The sequence below is a fragment of the Nestor notabilis genome, unplaced genomic scaffold (genome assembly GCF_000696875.1).
Source record: "Nestor notabilis isolate BGI_N333 unplaced genomic scaffold, ASM69687v1 scaffold2367, whole genome shotgun sequence".
NCBI lineage: Eukaryota > Metazoa > Chordata > Aves > Psittaciformes > Psittacidae > Nestor > Nestor notabilis.
In genome coordinates, this window is record NW_009935050.1 from 8,472 (window position 1) to 28,002 (window position 19,531).

Here is a 19,531-nt window from a genome sequence, read left to right on the forward strand (position 1 = left end):
GTCGTCCCTGCCGTGGCCCGGCTGCCACACTGGTGCTGATACAGGCCAGGGTGCTGGTGGCTTCTTGGCTGCCTGGGCACAAGCTGCTCATGTTCAGAGGCCCCCAGGTCCTTTTCCACTGAGCAGCTTTCCAGCCACTCTTCCCTAAGCCTGGAGCGTTGCATGAGGTTGTTGTGACCCAGGTGCAGGACCTGGCGCTGAGCCTTGTTGTACCTCATACTATTGGTCTCGGCTTATGGATCCATACTAATGATACGTACCGTGGATACACAATATGTGTGGTCGTCTTACTGACAGTTCTGTCTAATTTATACATGATTATTTATAGATGATTTCATAAATGAGATGTTTCATCCATTAGAGCAGTGACTGTTACTTGGCTGACGCACAGGACTCTGCACTTAGGAGTCTGCATGGCTTTGAATGAAAATACAGAATCAAAACATCTTGACTTCCTGGAAGATGCATCTCTCAGCTTATATCATTTACAGCCTTTGTATTTACCAGATAAAGAGTCTGTGGGTGGGGGTGGGGACTCTTTTATTAACCTTTAATTAGATAAAACCTTGTACATGTTACCAGAAAAGCTCAATTAGAATGCTGTTTCACGTGAAAAGTTGGTTTGGTTGGTGGTTTTTTGTCTTTTTTTATTGTAAGCATCATGAAGAAAATGATTAATTCTGTGTATTTTGTGTATTACTGCCATGGGAATACAGAATTACTGTTTCCATATGTGTATACAAATAGCAAACCACATGATGGTGAAGGGCAATTATTTCTTCTCCCGTCTCTCTCATCAGTTTTGGTAGGAGTTGAATTGAGAAGAGTTAGAAGCCTCGTTGCTTTGTCGTGTTGAGTGCCTGTATGAGTTCAAATCCAAGAAGCTTTCTCCTGATGCTGCAGCTATGTAATAATTAATATTTTCACTCTTGCACAGTTTATCACAGTTTTCTTTCACATCTTTCAATAACACATTAATTTTTTACATTCACTTCATAACTAGGAGGGTCTCTGTTGCTGGATCCAGCTGGCACATTGATGAGGGAATCCTGTGGTTCATGCTCATGTGTTCCTGGGAGGATGCTGCCTGGAGAGGACCTCCAGCTGCTGAATCTGCTGCTGCACCTCCTTATCTTTTAAATTATGGATTTCATAGCAGTAGCAGTTTGAAATAGGTCTTTGTACAACTTGTCATCACTCCAAAACCACATTTTGTGAAGTGTATTGCTTTCATGCCGTATAATCTCCTCTTTGATCTCCAAGTCAGTCATGTGGGGTTTTGTGATACTTCAGGATTTTCTGCAGCTTCAGGACCTTAGGATCTCAATAGCAAGTTGATGATTTCATGAGATAGAGGATAACGTTAAAAGCATTAAAAGTTGTACTTCTGTAGAGCTATGTTGCTGGTCAGTGCGTGTTAGAAGACAGGATTTGCAGAGTTAAGTTCTTCAGCACTTGTTCTGTTCTCTTTTATTGTCTCTTTTCTTGGTTAGTAACTGTATAAACTTCAGTTTACTTTCAGTGCTGAAAGTATTATGTAAAAAGCAGGATTTCTGCCTATATCAATGTTCCTAAATAAAACAAGTTCAGGATGAGGCTTTGACCCACCACAATCCATCTTGTTGAGTACTTGGCATGCTCTGTGCCACAGCTGGGGGACGATGTGTGCCAGTTATGGTCCAAATATGCTGGTTTGGCCCAACCATCCTCTGCAGGAGGGATGACCATTTGGCTTCCTCTGGGTCAGAGCACACTCCTGGGCCTGTTTTATTTCCTACTGTAGATGGTACCCATCTAGTTTCAGTCTTGTTTCTTCTTTTTGTTTGGTTAAACACTATTATAAGTCAGTGTTTAGTATGATTTTCACATACAACTCTTCTTAACTTCCTGCTATTTTTATGTTCACAGTACGGATGGGTATGCATGGACATTTGTCCATTTTATATGCACCTACAAAACAGAAGCTCTTGACCAGGGTGGTTCAAGAACACAGCATACGTTCACATATCTTGAATGCAGATGCAACCATCTGCTTAGCCTCCTATGAAGATTTTGGTTATATTTAATAATGATAATATTGATGTAGATAAGGAAGTTTTTAAATCAAGCTCATTGCAGTCGAAATGGATTTCTTGGAAAAGCTCAGGTTGTTTTTGGAGAACGTGAAGATAACTTATGTTTTCTCTCCATGCACTGTAAATAGTGATTCCAGAGAACTAAACGTAAGACTTACTTACTCTGAAGTTGTTTGGGCAGTGTTTCAGTCTGTTTTGGCATTGATCTCCCTGTGACACGTACCTGCTTCTTTTGCTGTAGGTGAAAAATGACTATATGTTAGAAATAGCAGATCAAGTGGACCAGGAAATTGCTTTGAAACTAGGTTGCCTTGAAATCCGGTAAGCTGATCATTTCATTTATTATTCAACATGTTTCTGACAGAATATACACATTCATTTTGGAACTGCTTAGAGCTGATCAATGTCTGACCAATGCAGTTGAATAAAACATCATAAGACTCCTTTAGCTACAAAGTAGGTTGAAGAAGAACTGAATAGACTGTATTGTAACTGGTTTCTGATGACACATAAACTAACATTAATTCTGAAGTTTTCATTAATTACATCTTGATGCTGCCTTTGGGGTGAATTCTTCATCTGAATAATTCAAAGACCTGTACAGTGAAGTATATTTAAAAGAATAAAAGTTCTATGCTGTTATTTAGCAAATAGTCTTGTCGTTGTGCCTGTATAAATCCTACAGCTAAAGGATATAACTAAAGACAAATGCTGCTACTTTTCCTCTCTGCATTTACTCGCATTTTAGTGTGCTGTTTTCAAATGGTTAGATCATAAAAGATGCTTTTTGGTGGTTTTGGTGTTCCTGTCGACTGTGTAGACAGCTGGAAAATAAAGATATGTTTATCAGATGGAGAGATCCTTGAGCTAGTTCCCAGCACAGCTTCTGAAATGCATGTTTGGGGTTTTTGCTAATTTATGGAGAGTTTCCAGCCTGAAAACATTTGCTTTAGTTCTGCTGTTGTCTCACCCAGGGAGATTAGGGACAGAAGAAGTAAAATTGATAAGAAATTAATGACAAATGTACACTTGTTACAGAGAAAAGTGTCCTTTGAAGAGTTCTTTCCAAACTAAAACACAGTTTAGGCTTATGAAACTTCGAGGTATCACAGGAGAAGCTGCTGGAAGTACTGCTGGTAGCCCCAGAGAAAACAAAACTCCTTTTAATTTAACTGTGAAGTCTTTATGCACTTACAATGTTGTTGATGCCTTACTTCAAAACATGAGTGATGATCCATGATTATTTGGTCAGCCAAGTTCTCATGCTGGGGCTCTTCAGAGTCATGAGGGATTTCTCATAGATGACTACTAAGAACTGGGTGATTTAGATTACATTTAAGTGAGAAGTTTCATATGGTGTAAAGAAGTTAGACATGAGGCAGAAGCTCTTCCCTGTGAGGGTGCTGAGGCGCTGGCACAGGGTGCCCAGAGAAGCTGTGGCTGCCCCATCCCTGGCAGTGTTCAAGGCCAGGTTGGACACAGGGGCTGGGAGCAACCTGCTCTAGTGGAAGGTGTCCCTGCCCGTGGCAGGGGTTGGAGCTGGATGAGCTTTAAGGTGCCTTCCAACCCAAACCATTGTATGATTCTATGAGTACTGGTCCACCCTCTCAGTGAAAACAGTGATCCAGCCCCTCTCCCAACAGCAGCTACTCATTCTTGATATATCTGTTAGGTTTCTAATGTGAACGTGTCTGGATTGACACTGGTTTCAGTATTCCCTGCTTCCTCTGGTTCTCCCTGTTACATGCACAGGCAGGAGTGCTGATACAAAGAAGGGAGATACTGTTGGAGGTAGAAAGGTGCTGCTGAAGGCAGGTTAGATGACTTTTGGTAGCAGCCTAGTTAAGCTGGTTTAAAGTGCTTCTGTAAATGCAGAACTGCTGTAGTCATGTTTTGTACAATAAAAATCTGATCTTTTGAGGTAGGAGAATAATGTACTGATTATATTTTAATTCATTCTAATAAGGTTTTCTAATGGTAAGTCTCTTTAAAGATTTGACTGTGTTGATGTTGTAGTTTTAGGCTGGATCATCCAATAATGGTTGCTTTCAAATATCTTTCCTGACTTCAGGAGATCCTACGGAGAGATGAGAGGCAATGCATTAGAAAAGAAGTCCAACTATGAAGTATTAGAGTAAGTATGATGTTCTAGGTTGAGGTTTGAACTGTTTCTTCATCCAGACCATTAAATTCAGTTGCTAACAGAAATTTTCATTGTAACTTTTTATTCCAATAAGTTTGTTGAGATCTTAAAGTGCTTTAATATAAGAAAAGGATGATGAAGCTGATCAAGGTATAGAAGTAGGAAGAGCACCTTTAATTCTAGACCAGGGAAGCAGGGTTGGAGTTGTTTAAACTTATCAAGCTTACTATGATTCTCTGCAATTTTGCTAAAGTTTATGGGTTCATCAAGTCTAATTCTGAGGCAGTTTTGTTTCTAAATGTTTTTCTGTGCATTCTTCAGTTGCAACTCATCTGTGGTCTTGAAAATGTGGTCCCATCTTGAAAACGTTTGTGGTGTTGGTTTTAATTGGCTTTAATCCTCTTTGTGATCTCTATGTGGATTTCCTGAATGGTGACCTTGCAATTAGCAAGTTTACCATTTATGAATCACAAATTTTAAGATAAGCAAGAAGCATCCTTACACTGGAAGTATTTTGGTTACTGCTGTGGTTTCACCCCAGCTGGCATCTAAGCCCCCATGCAGCCGCTCATGCACTCTCCCAGGTGGGATGGAGGAGAGGAGCAGAAGAGTAAAGGTGAGGAAACTCATGGGTTGAGATGAAGACAGTTTAATGGGTAAAGCAAAAGCCACACACACAAACAAAGCAAAGCAAGGAATTCGTTCACCACTTCCCATGGTCAGGCAGGTGCTCAGCCAACCCCAGGACAGCGGGGCTCCATCACACATAACAGTGACTTGGGAAGACAAACGCCATCACTCTGAACGTCCCCTCCTTTCTTCTTCTTCCCCCAGCTTTATATCCTAAGCATGATGTCCTATGGTGTGGAATATCCCTTGGGTCAGCTGGGGTCAGCTATCCCAGCTGTGTGCCCTCCCAAATCCTTGTGCACTCCCTGCTTGCTGGTGGTGCGGTGTGAGGAGCAGAAAAGGCCTTGACTGTGTGTAAGCACTGCTCAGCAATAACTAAAACATCCCTGTGTTATCAACACTGTTTCCAGCACAAATCCAAAACATCACCCCATGCCAGCTACTATGAAGACAATTAACTACCCCAGCAACAATCAGCACACTTACATAGTCATCTTGTACAGTAGATGGCTTTAGTCCAAACAATCTAAAGGACAAGGTCCTTCAGACACTTCAGGCCTTGAAAACTGATATAATTTGTTTTAATTTAGAGGAACAGATTTCATACAAACACCAAAGATCTCTTCAGTACTGATGATCTTTGTGAAAAGATACTGCACAGTGTAACATAAACTAAGGATAAAAGGTTGATGTAGCAGCAGCGTCTCTATTTTTCATTTAACAAAACAAGTTGCCAACTCTTAGAGTTGTGAAATCGGAGAATTTGGAGCTGGAAGATTTTTTGCTACTATGAATAAAATCACAAGGATTTTGGAGGAAAATTAGGACTTTAATAGATAAAGATGCCTTTCATGAAGTGTCTGCTTATTTGTAGACTTCCTGCTATTTATATAGTACTCCCCTATCAGTGTTGAATTTTTAAAGCTTTGGTTTTGTTTGAATTAAGGGGTTTTTTAAGGAATTCAGTTTTCTGTCAGTAGTAAACATCCTGGTTGAGGAAATGCAGGAATGAGAAAGGACTTACAAAGATGAATGGGAAGAGCAGATAGACGCGGCTGGAAGGTGATGTAAAAGAGAGTTGAACATCCTGTGAGTTGCAGTTTCCTTCTGTTCCAGTAAGAACTGGAGAAAGGTATTTTTATGTCAGGTATTTGGCAACTCAAAAGCTGCAAACATTAGTGGTTAGTTTAACAACTTCGGGAAAACTGAGACAGAGGAATCCTTGCCCATGGCAGGGGGTTGGAACTGGATGATCTTTAAGGTTCCTTCCAACCCAGACCATTCTCTGATTCTGTAACAGATGCCACCAAGTATTAATTAATAATTACAACAGGTGAAGAGTTCCTGGAGGACTCAGCATGGGGCTGCTTCCAGTGGAACAGTGACTTGTTTCTTTCCAACTCTTTTCCACTGTACTTTCCAAGCAGTAACTGTTTTGGTAGGAAATAACTTAATTGCTGTTGTGAAAGACAAAGTGAAGCAAACCCCTGATATGCAGAATCTCTGTAGAATTGGAAATGTACAATTGTGCACTTCAAGATTGTGCATTTTTTATATCTTTGAGGGGCAAATTGTGGTTTTTATGGGATTTAGCTGGGAGAGATGAAGGATAAAAGCACTTTAAAGTGGCTATAGATAATTACAAGCTAGTAAGAGTCTGCAAAAGTGCCAGCCTTGCCTAAAATGTTCTTATTCTATCTTGCCACCTTAAGAGCTTATAAAGGTTTATCTACACAAGTTATATTTATTTCTCAAGTGAGGCTTTTTATTTACTTGGGTTTTTTCACTAGTTTCAGTCCATCGTGAGGCACTTCACCAGCTGAGTGCAATTTTTAAATGGCACTTTTTGCATCTGCTGTGATTGCTCCTTGCCTGGCTTTGTCACACGGCTGCTTGGTGTATATTTGTCTTTGATCAGATTTTCATACAAGACCAAAGCTGGATGGGAAATGCTAGATAGAATCAAACTGTTAAGTAGCCTTTAATAGTTGGGCCCTCATGTAATGAAAGAAGAATTTCTTCATAATAAATGTGAAGCCTGTTAGCGCAGAACAGGGATAATTACAAGTAGAAAAATGGGAGCTATATGAAGGAACAGCTGCAGCCACAATTTTGTCAAAAGCATGTTAAAGTCTATTATGTTAATCTAGCACTACTTTTTTGTTGTAACTTCAATTGAGATGAAAAACAGAAATAAAGATATATGTTGCCTAAAGCTGCTTATCGTTCTATGACAAGCGGTATCTGTGTGTAGTTGGTGTTTTATTAATCCTGTTGAAGTTTATACATTAAAAAATACATTTGCATGTGAGCCCACAAGTGGGATGGAGTAGATGAGGTTAAAAACAAAGCTGTCATAGAACTGCATGAACCAGGATCTTGCTGCTAATTATCTCTTGCTGGCAATCAGAAAACAGATGTCTGAGTTCTTAATGTGGAGGACTGAGTTGGTGTGTGTCCCGAGTTGGCCATTCCGCCCCACGCAGTGCAGCTGAAAAGAAGGAAAACAACAAGTTTGAAGGGTTTTGTGTTTAAAACTGTTTGTATTTTCCAGTTTCCACTGGTTAATTCTCTTATTTATAGGTACCCAGAGCTTATTGTTGCCCATGGCGTGAAATCTGTATGCTGCTTATGTTAAATTCTCCTCCAGTAGATGAATTTGCTGTCACAGTTAAACACAGGATATGCTTTATTAACATTATTATTAGTTTTTCTTAATATTTATTCTATTAAGTTATGCTTTGTTGTGCTCTGCATAAGAATTTCTACTGAATTTGTCACATGCAGCACCAAGGACCACTCTACAACTCTCCTTAATCACAGATCAGCTTGTTGCAGCCTTGTGCTTTCGCAGTTAAGATGAGTAATACTGGAGCGATGCAGGGTGCTTCATCTTTGAACACACCATTTCTCTCTCAAATGCTTAATGTTAAACTAATACATCCCTTGTCAAAATGTCTTCATGTTATTTAGATGGTAATAGTGTGTTAGATTTATTTAACCATGTGGGATGATAAACCGCATAGCATTTGCATTTGAGAAGAAATGCATCAAAGGAATTAACATTTATGAAAGTTCTATAATCTTCCAGCTCACTGTCATTGCACAGATGCCAGCGTGTGCTGCTGCATATGAACATTCTCCTCTTAGATGAGGATGGGTTTAGTATGTTTTGTGAAATGGGATACTACTTGTCTGTAACGAGAGCTTTAAAAATACCCTGGGTTATTATTTGGAGTAAGCTTTTTATATTGACTTTAATGTTGGCTTTCTTCTTGTGCCATTAGGTAGCAGTAAATCTGTACTGTGGCTTTTCTTCCCTTTGCCAAATGCAGAAATTCCACATGTATTTCTGTGTCTGTTCAAAGCATGCAGTCACGGAAAGCTTTCTCTCATACTTGTTTAAGAGGCATATAAGCATGTTTAAAAGAGATTGTAACTTCTTGCATGTAAAGGGAAAATGTCAGCAACACCTTTGAGAGCAGGAAGCTCCAAGTCCTTTTCTTATTTACATTTTTCTTTTAGTTTTTCCTTTTTCTCATGCACATTTTCTGCTGATACTATACAAGTAGTATCACAGTCATGCGGCGTTTGTTACACCTGGTTGTACAGTGATTGCACTAACATCTCCCTGGCAACCTCTCGGGCATATCCCTCAAAGCTAATCTTTAGTTGTAGTGATCCACACATCAGACATAAACTGGGTGCAGCCACACAAATATTTAATCCTTACAGCTCTGGGTTTCAAAGCAGGGCTGCAGCCCCTGTCTGTAAGTGTGAAGGTGAGGAGCTCGGTGTAATTGAGTTTGCAAAATCCAAGCTCATGGACAGAATTGGGATTCTGATTGACAGAGGCAAATAGGGAGGTTTCTTGCAAGAAAAATGTTAACATTAAATGCTCAAAATGAGGAAAAAGTAAGAGTAGGAATAAAAAAACCCCTCTAATTACGGTGCTGCAGAGGGTAAACCAGCAGTGGAACAGCAGTCAGTGTCCTTACTGGGGTGATACCTTTCTTTTATGTTGCATCTTCTAGTCTAATCTAACAGAAGTTTTCATGTTGTTCCCTTCTCACCTGACTGTAAGAATATTTTCCCATATTCTTTAACTTACTAAAACATGTACCAGTTTTTATTTCAAGACTTCTCTGTGCCCAAGCCAACATTTCAGACAATACACTTTCCACACCAGGTACCTGTTGTAAATGCAATATCCTTTTGAATTTAAAGTAGAAGATACAACTACCCTGCATTGGCTGTGGAGTGGCTCTGTTAGCATTTTAGTAGTACTGTGTTTGTTACTCTGAGATGGTCAAGGTCCTTACTATGAACATCATTTACTATATTGCATCTGCTAGTTAAAAACTAACACAAACAAACCCAGACCCAAACCACCAGGCTAAGAATGAGCACTATAATGCTGCCCAGTGGTTGTTATATTAATGCTGTGTGTGTTTCTGTTTCAGGAAAGATGTTGGTTTGAGAAGGTTTTTCCCGAAGAGTTTACTAGATTCAGTAAAGGTAATGACAGTTGCAGTCAATTGTGTACCACTTGCATCAGAAACCTGAAAATCACACAATCATTTTCACATAGAGTCAGAATGGAATTGCTGTGGAGTTGTGCTGTCATGGTATAAAATACCAAAGGTGACTGTCAGATTGGTAGGTAGCGTGTAAATCCCAGTCGTAGAGGTGTGCAGTTGGCAGAGCTAAGATAGTAGTGATTTACTTGGCCTTGCTGAGCACAGGTACACCTGCCTCTCAAACCTTATGGACAGAAGTTCAAAACAAGTCCTCAAAGCCTCTAATATCAAATACTTGGGGTTTTGCCCCCTAGAAGTGAAATGAGACTTCTGGAGAAAGAGGGACATGAAGGAAAACAGCATCTTTTTAGTGGCAACTCAGTACACCATATTCTGCCTCCCCTGCTCAAGTATCTTAACTCATTCAAGGGAGATTTCCAGTAATTTCTGCTTAGGTTAATCCTAGTTAAGACTATAAACGTTAGTTGAGTCTTGCTTCCATTGAAGTCCATATGTTCCCAGAATAAAGAATGCAAATTTTCCTCAGCATGCTTTGAAAAGGGGGATTAAGGATGGTCACCAAGTATTTTTACAGTCATAGCTGTCTGATGTGAATGTCTTGGTAAAATCTCTCTTAACCATTCCTATGTGAAAGTATAAATCATAAATTGGTGTTTCAGAGCTGGGTTTGGTAAGCAGGCATAATAGAATTCAACTTCAGGTTTAGTAAGTTTCTACATTGTCATTTAAATGGATAAACAGAAAAGGTCTGTCGGGAAGGGGTTTTGTTTCAACAGACTTCTGGAAATCAGCAGCTAATGAAGTCAAGTGGATTTAAGTAATCCCTCTGCATTTTAATTTAAGCAATTATCTGCAACTGTATTCTCTGCTAAGGGGAGAAATGGTGGTGAAAGGCTCCAGAGGTAAAAGAATGAATGACTGTCTCAAAAATGATATCACGGAGCCAGAAAACTGACCAACAAAGGAAACTGCTCTTTAGCAATCATGAAATGGAGAGAACAGCAGAACGAAGTAGCAAGAAGCATTGTCAGAAGGTGAAGTTGAGTAGAACCTTGCAAAGGCATGAAAAAAGACATTGGCTGTTTGAAGAGGAGAAACAAGGGAAGGAAGATCAGGTCTGCTTTGTAATGAGAATGAAAAATAATCTCAGATTGGTTCAACTTATTAAATGTCTTGCTTTGTGATGAGCAGTGATTTTGAACTGGCAGGCAAAGGAGGGCTCCTGATGGCCATGAAAAACAAAACTAATTGCTACTGACAGGAGGAGATAGTAGCTATACAGAGGATATCATTCTGTGTATGCGAAGACCAGAAGGCTGGAAAAGTGAAAATACGTAGCAGTGCAAAGTATGAGGTGATAGACAAGGGTTTAAAAATAGAAAGTTCAGCTTTATTGAGGTTGTTCATTAAATAACTAAAGAAGTCGGGAGTTTAAATGCATCCATGTATTAGCTGATCACAGAGTGTCTGTAGGACATAATGTAAAAGAAAGTAAGCGCTGTCCTAGGAAGCATCGAGGGAGGTTTCTCCTGGAGGAAACATTAAAGTCGTTGGACAATCCACTGTATCTCATATGTGCTGCAAATAGTTCTGTTTATCCTTGTTCAAGAGTAAGTCAGTCTTAATTCACCTACAGAGGAAAGGTTATTGAGTCAACAGGCCTTCCATTTTCATTACTTCAGTAGAGAAACCTTTCTATGTTTAGCTTCATCAACAGTGCCTTAAAGATGACATTATTGCTAAGCCATGCTCTCTGTGTGTATCATAGAACAGTTTTGGTTGGAAGGTACCTTAAAGCTGATCCAGTCCCAACCCCTTGCCACGGGCAGGGACACCTTCCACTAGAGCAGGTTGCTCCAAGCCCCTGTGTCCAACCTGGCTTCGAACACTGCCAGGGATGGGGCAGCCACAGCTTCTCTGGGCACCCTGTGCCAGCGCCTCAGCACCCTCACAGGGAAGAACTTCTTCCTTATGCGTAGTGTAAATCTCCTCCTTGTCGGTTTAAAAGCATTCCCCCTTCTCCAAGCTCTACAGCTACAGCTGTGTTGGTACTACCAGGTAAGAGAAAGTTGATTTGGTGAGGCACTGGAATAGGTTGCCCAAGGAAGTTGTGAATGCTCCAACCCTGGAGGTGTTCAAGGCCAGGCTGGACAGAGCCTTGGGCGACATAGTTTAGTGTGTGGTGTCCCTGCTCATGGCAGGGGGGTTGGAACTAGATGATCTTAAAGTCCTTTCCAACCCTAACTATTCTAAGATTTGGGTCAGTAGGAAGGTGTAGGTTGCTGTGGTTTTGTATTGGTGCACAGTTAAGAAGTTGGGAGAAACGAGTAATCTGGAAAAAAAAGTCCCTGCAAAGGTTAACATGTCTTATTATCATTTACTCAAAACATGGTTAGTTGGATATTCCCTCTACAATGTGTAATAGAGAGAACATTGTTCCCAAGCAGAAGTTAGAAGGCAGAACTGTTACTAATACTTGGAAGCTTCTTTTCTTGAGAACTGTCTGCATCTGAGTGATAAAGAAACTGTCAGTGATACTCTGAGCAGTGATTAGATTGGAAATAACTGATCTTTAAACATTTTAATACCCAGGCCAAAACACTACGAAAATTAATCCAACAAACGTTTCGACAGTTTGCCAACCTCAACAGAGAAGAAAGTATTCTGAAGTTCTTTGAGATCCTCTCTCCAGTGTACAGATTTGACAAGGAATGCTTCAAGTGTGCTCTTGGTGTAAGTAAGGAATGTGCCAGTCACCAGAATACATCCTGTCATGATGAGTTCTGCTTAGTTCGGACTCATTGCCTGCTTAGTTCCTGGTTTGATTGGATTTCCTTAACAACAAAGTGTATTTCTTGAACTTATTTAGAACTTTCTCAACTGGCTGTTAAAAAAGCACCATTTATTAGTAGGGTGAGAATTGTATGTCATTCAATACTTCTGTTGGTGCTTCATGTGTGAAAGTCAAGCAGTTTTTAAGCTGGTATTATGAGGAAATGAGAGGTCTCAGCTGCTGCTGTTTGTCATTTCCCCCCCTGATGCCTTTTAATCTCTATCAATTCCAAAGAAATCTTGAGAGACAGCCTTAACTCTGCAAGCTTTGTGAAAATAGATACACAAGTAGAAATCAGAACATGACCATCAGTGTCCATGAGAAGAGGAAATACAGGAAATACATAGTTCTCATGTAGACCTAAGATAAAACACATGGCAGTGCACTTTGAGTAGCTGGGATCCCCGGGAAGCCAGTCATGAGGAGTGTTGCTACTTATAAACCTGCTTGATTTTAATTCATCTTAAATGCTTTGAAGAGTTTAAAAGCTTCTAGAGATGAATTGCTGCAAACTGTCGTTCTGACATTGGAGGAGGGTGTTCCATAGCAGGGTCTTGTCTTACTATTGAAATTCTGCCCTGTCTCTCTCCTTTGATTCTGAAGTCAAGCTGGATTATTTCAGTGGAACTGGCAATTGGTCCGGAAGAAGGAATCAGTTACCTTACAGACAAGGGGGCAAATGTAAGTCTACTTCTGTTTTCTTCTCTCAGTTACTGTCTTAACAAGCATGACCTGTTGTGAACTAAAATTCACAAAGAGGGGAATGGCAAGTCTTATCTTTGAGTTAAACACAGAAGAGCATCTACAGCTGTTACTCAGATACTAACTCATGATTTAGGATCAGAGAAAGTGCAGTTGGGTTAAGGAGAGAAACTGTGTCAGCCTTAGCACTGAATTTGGTGACTTTGGTACACAGTGAAGTGCTCACTTGTAGAATTTGAAGCATTGGTGGACTTTCTATTAATGAAACATACAACTTATTCTAAATTACTCTCTTCTTTCTTAGGAATGTGTAAATGAAGAGCTTTTCAATCAGTGTCTGGCATTTCTGCAGTCGTTGCTGCCTCATTTGCTTTACTTTTTACCCTTAATAATACCCTTTTCATTACTTGATCTTGCCCATATTTCAGTGTTTCCTGTACACCTCCATAGTGCAAGGAAGTTATGTTCAAACAGGTTTTTCTAGCAAAATGTTTGGGACCTTTACAGACATGACTTAAGTTGAGCCCATGTCCAATTTCTATTGTAATTTATTCTAAGGTAGTGAAAAGGTTTGGAGATCAGGAATCCGTACCCAGCCAAGAACATACCTTACAGCAGTCTGGAGGTATGTTAAGTATACTGTGAGTGCAGGTTGCATGTGGTTAACGTGTTGAGATTGCCATCTTGACCTCCAAGAGGTTGTTCCTACTCTGTGTGTACTTTAGCATGTGGCTGGAGTTACTCAACAGTGACCTCTGTAGGCAAGCTTGGTGCTTGGTTTCATTCTGCAAGTCATGTGAGTATTAGTGTATGTTGTTAGCCAGAGCCTAATGAAACTGAAACAGAGAAACAGATTTTCACAGCGGTAATTTGGAGATCAAGTCTACATGTGCTTTTGCAACATCAGGAATAAAGGCTAATTTTGCAGTGATTTTGCCATTTTCCTCACTTTTTCTGTTGCCTTTCTTCAGCCAACTCATCTCGCAGACTTCAATCAAGTGCAAACTATTCAGTATTCAAACAGTGAAGACAAGGACAGAAAAGGGATGTTGCAACTCAAAATAGCAGGTGCCCCTGAGGTATGATATTGACAGTCGTGATAAACTTACTAGTTTTGGTTTTCCTGGGAAGGGGTAGAGATGAGTATACTTTTAATGAAGATAGTCTGTATATTGTACTTTTGTTCTGGTCCATGACTTTATATCGTCAGCATAATGATGATGTGCTAAATGTACCCTTCACTTCTGCACGTGCAGGTTTAAGCTGGGGACTGCCCATCTGTGTATGTGTTCAGAGACTTCAGTTGCTGTTAAATTCTCCTGCTTCTCCTGCACTTACAGCCAGTGCATTAGGTTTTACGTTTTGCGTTGTGGGTATTCTGTGGTTGGTTGGGTTTTCTTGTTCTTAAAGGGGAAAGGGAAGTTGAGTGAGAGCAGTTCTCATTATTCTAGTCAGGTGGTTTTGGTTTTAAAACAGTGTTTTGCATCTGTGGCTTGTAGACTTTGGTATTTGTAAAAGAAGCCTAATGTAAAACTGCTAGCCCTTAAATCGACCTTAATGGTAACCCGCTTATGTATATGATGCTACTTCCTAAAGAGGAAACTGAGCAATTTCACTTTTGAGAAAAGGGGAAATATGAAAGAAGGAAAATTGGTTCCCTCATGTTACATGGAGGCAGAGCTGGAAGTGAAATCAAATCTTTTCCTTGGTCCAATGCACTGGAAAACAATCACTGTGGTAGGGAAGGATTGAGGGCAAGTTGGCAAATCTGTGCAGAGGATGATGGATGGTGGTGGTATTAAAATTACTGTCTGTATGTCTCTCATCTCCTTTTCCACTGTCTTTTCTTATTTTAATCTTTTCTTGCAATTGGGAAGGTTACTTTTTAGGGCAAAGAATAAACTGCTGTCGAAGGGGGGAAAAAGATCCCACCTGTAAGAGCTTTAAGGAATAAGCAGCTTCAGAATTGCCATAATCATAGCTGTAAAGTCATACCATACGTAGTGAACAGTGCTTGACTGGAAGTTTAGCTAACAAGGCACTTAATAAGCCCCGTTGAATATCACATTTGGGTGGAGGGTTTTATCAGCTGTGCTTTCTGAACCTTGTGTTCTACATTTGCTACATAGAAGGTGAAACAAGAATCTTCCGTCGCTCTTTACACGCACTTGCAAACAGTAAACAGAAGAATGTGGGTGAGCGGAGTTCTGATGCAATGACACAGCTGTTCTGCTCAGTGTTTGCAACTACAATAATACCTCTTTGTTGGTGCCTTGTTTTTTCCCTTCTTCAGCCTCTGACAGTGACAGCACCATCCTTAACCATTGCAGAGAATATGGCTGACTTGATAGACGGATATTGCCGGCTGGTGAATGGAGCTACGCAATCTTTTATCATCAGGCCACAGAAAGGTAAGGAGGTGTTTCATCCTGGTTGTTGCTATAGTTGTATCTATTGAGAGAGTACTTTGCTCTTGAATGAAAGAGAGAAGGTAGCAGCAAACCCCTTACTTGAAGGGTACTTTACTCTTGTCTTTCAGGGAGGAACCATGAGGTATTTTTGTTACGAGAAACACTGATAGTAAATGTTATTCATCAAGAATCACTCAATTTAGACTGGTTTTCAGTAATCACTGCTTTACACTAAACTGAACCAGCAGAAGTAAATTGTGATTAAAGGCACTCCTAATGAGGATGTGTTATCTTGAAGTGTGATTTCCTAATAAGTGGAAATTCAGAGGTTGGTTAGAATGCATTTGGATATGGTTTTGACTCATCTGACTAGTCATGGGAAGTGTCATGAGGTTTTCTCATAAAATAGAACTAAAGCATTTTGTACTATTGATCAATTGAATTTTAATTAAATTGCATTAGAATTAGTGAAAAACATCCAGGGAAAGCTGCTTAAGAATGGAAATTTCAATCTTCCTGTGCTAATCTTGAAACTCATCCAACTTGTTTGGCTTCTGAAAGAGTGAATAAACTACTTCCTTCTTCCCTGTTCATAATACAAGAAAGTAAATGAACTGTCTCAGAAGCTCTTCAGTCTGAAGTTCACTCCCTTTTAGCCACGGTTTTGTGCCTTTTTCTGATCCTTCACCAGTGTGACTGACCTTAGGCTCCAGCACAGACAGCTTTCTTAGAAGTTCTGGTAGTCATGCACCCTTCTCTCAATACAAAGGATATTCATCTTCCCTCAGCACAAACTCGGCTTTTGTAGCTGACCTGCTGCACAGCTCAGTGCTGATGAACCAAGATTCAAACCCAAAAGGATAAGCTGGCATTGGTGATAATGCTAGTTTATTGTTTTAAAACTAAAAGAGGCATCAGAAACCAAGATTTTCATTTCAGTAGACTCCTGTACCTGTGAGCAATTGTCTTTTGTGCTTCTTTGTTTCTGAAAGATCATGGTTTGGGGTTTGTCACAATCCTTCTTGTTCACTCCCCAGACTTCCCTTCTCGTAGCCACTGGATTGGCTGGTTTTCAGCCTGAGCTCTAGTAGCTAAAATGGAGGTTGTAAAACCTTTTGACATCCCAACACGTCACCTCTCCCCAGCTCTCAGCTCATGGGTAGCTCTGACTCTGTCAGAGGCACATGCATAGAGTATGTCCAGTTCTTGCCACGTCTGCACTGGTGGTGTTGCAGATCTTTGGTCCGTTCAGTCTGCATTGGCAGTGCTAGCATCAGCTTGTTCCTCTGCTACTAGAATGGCTTTTCTTACCTGCACATAAATGCTCTTGACTCCACAAAAGATCACTGCCTGATGATTTCAAGTTCTGTCACAACAGCAATCAGGGGCCATCAAGACCTTCATAAAGGACATGGTCTAGTGTGAGGCATGTCTGCACCATGGCAGGGGGCTGGAACTAGGTGATCTTAAGGTCCTTTCCAACCCAAACCATTCTATGATTCTATGACATCATTAAGATGGGCTGAGAGAGCTGGGAGTGTTCAGCCTGGAGAAGGCTCCGGGGAGACCCCCAGTGTCTAAAGGGGCCCATAAGAAATCTGGAGAGGGCTTTTTATAAGTGCATGTAGGGATAGGACAAGGAGGAACGGCTTTAACTTGACAGAGGGGAGGTTGAGATTAGACATTAGGCAGAAGTTCTTCCCCATGAGGGTGCTGAGGGGCTGGCACAGGGTGCCCAGAGAAGCTGTGTCTGCCCCATCCCTGGCAGTGTTCAAGGCCAGGTTGGACACAGGGGCTTGGAGCAACCTGCTCTAGTGGAAGGTGTCCCTGTCCTCTGCTGTTCTTACCCACCATAAGAGCACCTCCCTGGCAAAATCTCTACAGGATTTACAGTGTCCTCTTCAAGACTTACTTTTCATGATGCTTACAAGCAACTGCCACCAAAGGTTAGCGGGGCTGCGTGCGTCCTGACTTCCTGCTGCTGTGGGTGACAAAAAATGGACCCACTCTCTTTGCACTTTTTGTTTCTAATTCTTGTTTCCTCTGACCTGACTTACATTTTGCTGTTACATCATCAAGACCCACTAAACCCCGTGAAGGGCAAGATCTGTGATTTGTCTGTGTTACACAACCTTGCACCGTGGTTTGCTGGTAGGCACGAATGCAAAATACATCAAAGCATTTAACGGAGTGTTTATTTGTGTGATATTCTTATTGGTGTATTTTAACATGGAGCAGAAGAGCAGTGATTGAGTTCAAGGACCATTGTATAGCACTTTGGGAACATTCCTCTTTATGCAAACATGAAGAGACTCCCTCCAGTTAAAACAAATTGTGGGGCTCTTTTGCCTGAAGATTCTTTTTTTTGAAGTCTCATAACAATACTCAACATCTTAATTAAACTTCTCATAGGAGAGCTGTCCCCATCATCATCTGCATTCCCAGATCCCTCCTGCAGCGAGCTCTGATTGTATAAAGCACACCAGAAACGAATCATGTAGCAACTCTTGATCCGACAGATGCATTTTCTCCTCTCTTTGAGCTTTCCTGTCCACTCTTTGTTGTAAACTCACATGTTTATTACAAGTCTCCTCATAAATTACCCCTCTCGATTACTAGAAGATCCTTTGGTTTTTGATGTTATCTGTCTTGCTAAGCATTAATAGTCCAGTTTCTCTTATCTGGTGAAAGCATTTGGTAGTGTTTGAGACCTGGGCTGTATTTGGCATATGCCCCATCAGTTTGTTATATTTTCCATAAATATTTTGGTATACAGGTCTGCTTAAACCAACATGGACACTTTAAACTTAATATCTGTGTATCCATTATCACACTGAGCTTTTTACAGGCAAAGGGCACAACTGAAACAACATTAAAATTGAAAGTGATGCTGATGGGACTCTGCACTCAGCAGCTTTTCTGTGGTCTTCATCCTAGTGGTTAAATTGTGTATCCATTAATCACTTTAAACAAGTTTTATAGGTCATGCAGAATTGTCTAAACTCTTACAAAAGGCTAAAAAGACTCTGGGGAAAAAAGAAACCCCACCACCTGAGCAACCAGAGTAGTTACCTGATTGTAATTTCTTTATGCCAGAACTCATCTTTACATTGAAACATTCCCTTTGAATCTGGGATCTGGAGCTGGGATTACAGGAGTGGTAGAAGGTACTGGGTGTCTGTGCCAAGTTTTGGTAGTTGGGTGGCCGCTGTGGGAACAGAGATGTGACTGTCCTGTGCCTGTCACAGCTGCCTCCACACTGTGCCACCCTTGCCTCTGGGACACACACGCTTGATAGTTATCATTAGAACACACATTCATCACACATTCCTTATGGCTTCCACTTACATCAACAAAAATTCCCAACATCAGAAGTATCATCTAGAATGGTCTGGGCTGGAAAAGACCCTTAAGATCATCAAGTCCAACTGCTAATCAAACTCTACCAAGTCCACCACTAAACCATGTCCCTGAGTGCCACATCTACATGTCTTTCAAATGCCTCCAGGGATGGTGACTCCACCACTTCTCTGGGCAGCCTTTTCCAATGCTTGACAACCCTATCATAGAATCATAGAATAGTTAGGGTTGGAAAGGACCTTAAGATCATCTAGTTCCAACCCCCCTGCAAACCCAAAAGAGAAATAGAACAGTATAGACACAGTAAAACTGCTCTCCTTGTCCCATCACCACTTAGAACAACGCATTCCCAACACCAGCATCCAAGCTCCCGTCATGACGGCACTCCCTGACACTCTCCAGTCAGCCTTTTTGGCTGATGCCTCTTTCTTTTGCTGCCTTGAACTCCCGGAGCTCCAGGTCAGGCACCAGAACCAGGGGTTAGCCGTGGCCAGCAGCAACCTCAGCTGCTTACTCACCCCTCTATTTAAATATATCACCAATTGAAATTATATTTGGGTTGTGAGACACAAAGACGAAGTTTGAGCAACATCTTCCCTCTACATCCATCCCTCTCCCTTTCTTCCTGTTCCCACCTTCACCCTGACCCCTCTCCCCGAGGCGCAGGGTGCGGATGGGGTTGCGCTCAACCCAGCACAGCCCCTCTCGGCCGCTGCTCCCTCCTCCTCCGTCCCCTGCTCCATCACGGGCCCTTCCCTGGCTGCATCCTTCATGGACACCCCGCTCCCGCCCGGCTCTGCACGGCCGCAGCTCCTGCAGGGACTACCCCCCTCCCG

The 19,531-nt window shown here is 41.2% G+C and overlaps 1 protein-coding gene across 1 annotated transcript in view; it reads left to right on the forward strand.

The window, feature by feature from the left end:
- The first annotated feature begins 2,123 nt into the window (after positions 1-2,123).
- The window catches only part of PTK2 (protein tyrosine kinase 2), an 82,416-nt gene continuing 65,008 nt past the window's right edge, over positions 2,124-19,531 (forward strand). The window contains exons 1-8 of the mRNA XM_010017626.1: positions 2,124-2,222; positions 2,317-2,396; positions 4,147-4,209; positions 9,312-9,366; positions 11,982-12,122; positions 12,826-12,903; positions 13,896-14,003; positions 15,218-15,335. Coding sequence (XP_010015928.1) covers positions 2,124-2,222; positions 2,317-2,396; positions 4,147-4,209; positions 9,312-9,366; positions 11,982-12,122; positions 12,826-12,903; positions 13,896-14,003; positions 15,218-15,335 — 742 coding nt within the window. The remainder of the gene's footprint in view (positions 2,223-2,316; positions 2,397-4,146; positions 4,210-9,311; positions 9,367-11,981; positions 12,123-12,825; positions 12,904-13,895; positions 14,004-15,217; positions 15,336-19,531) is intronic.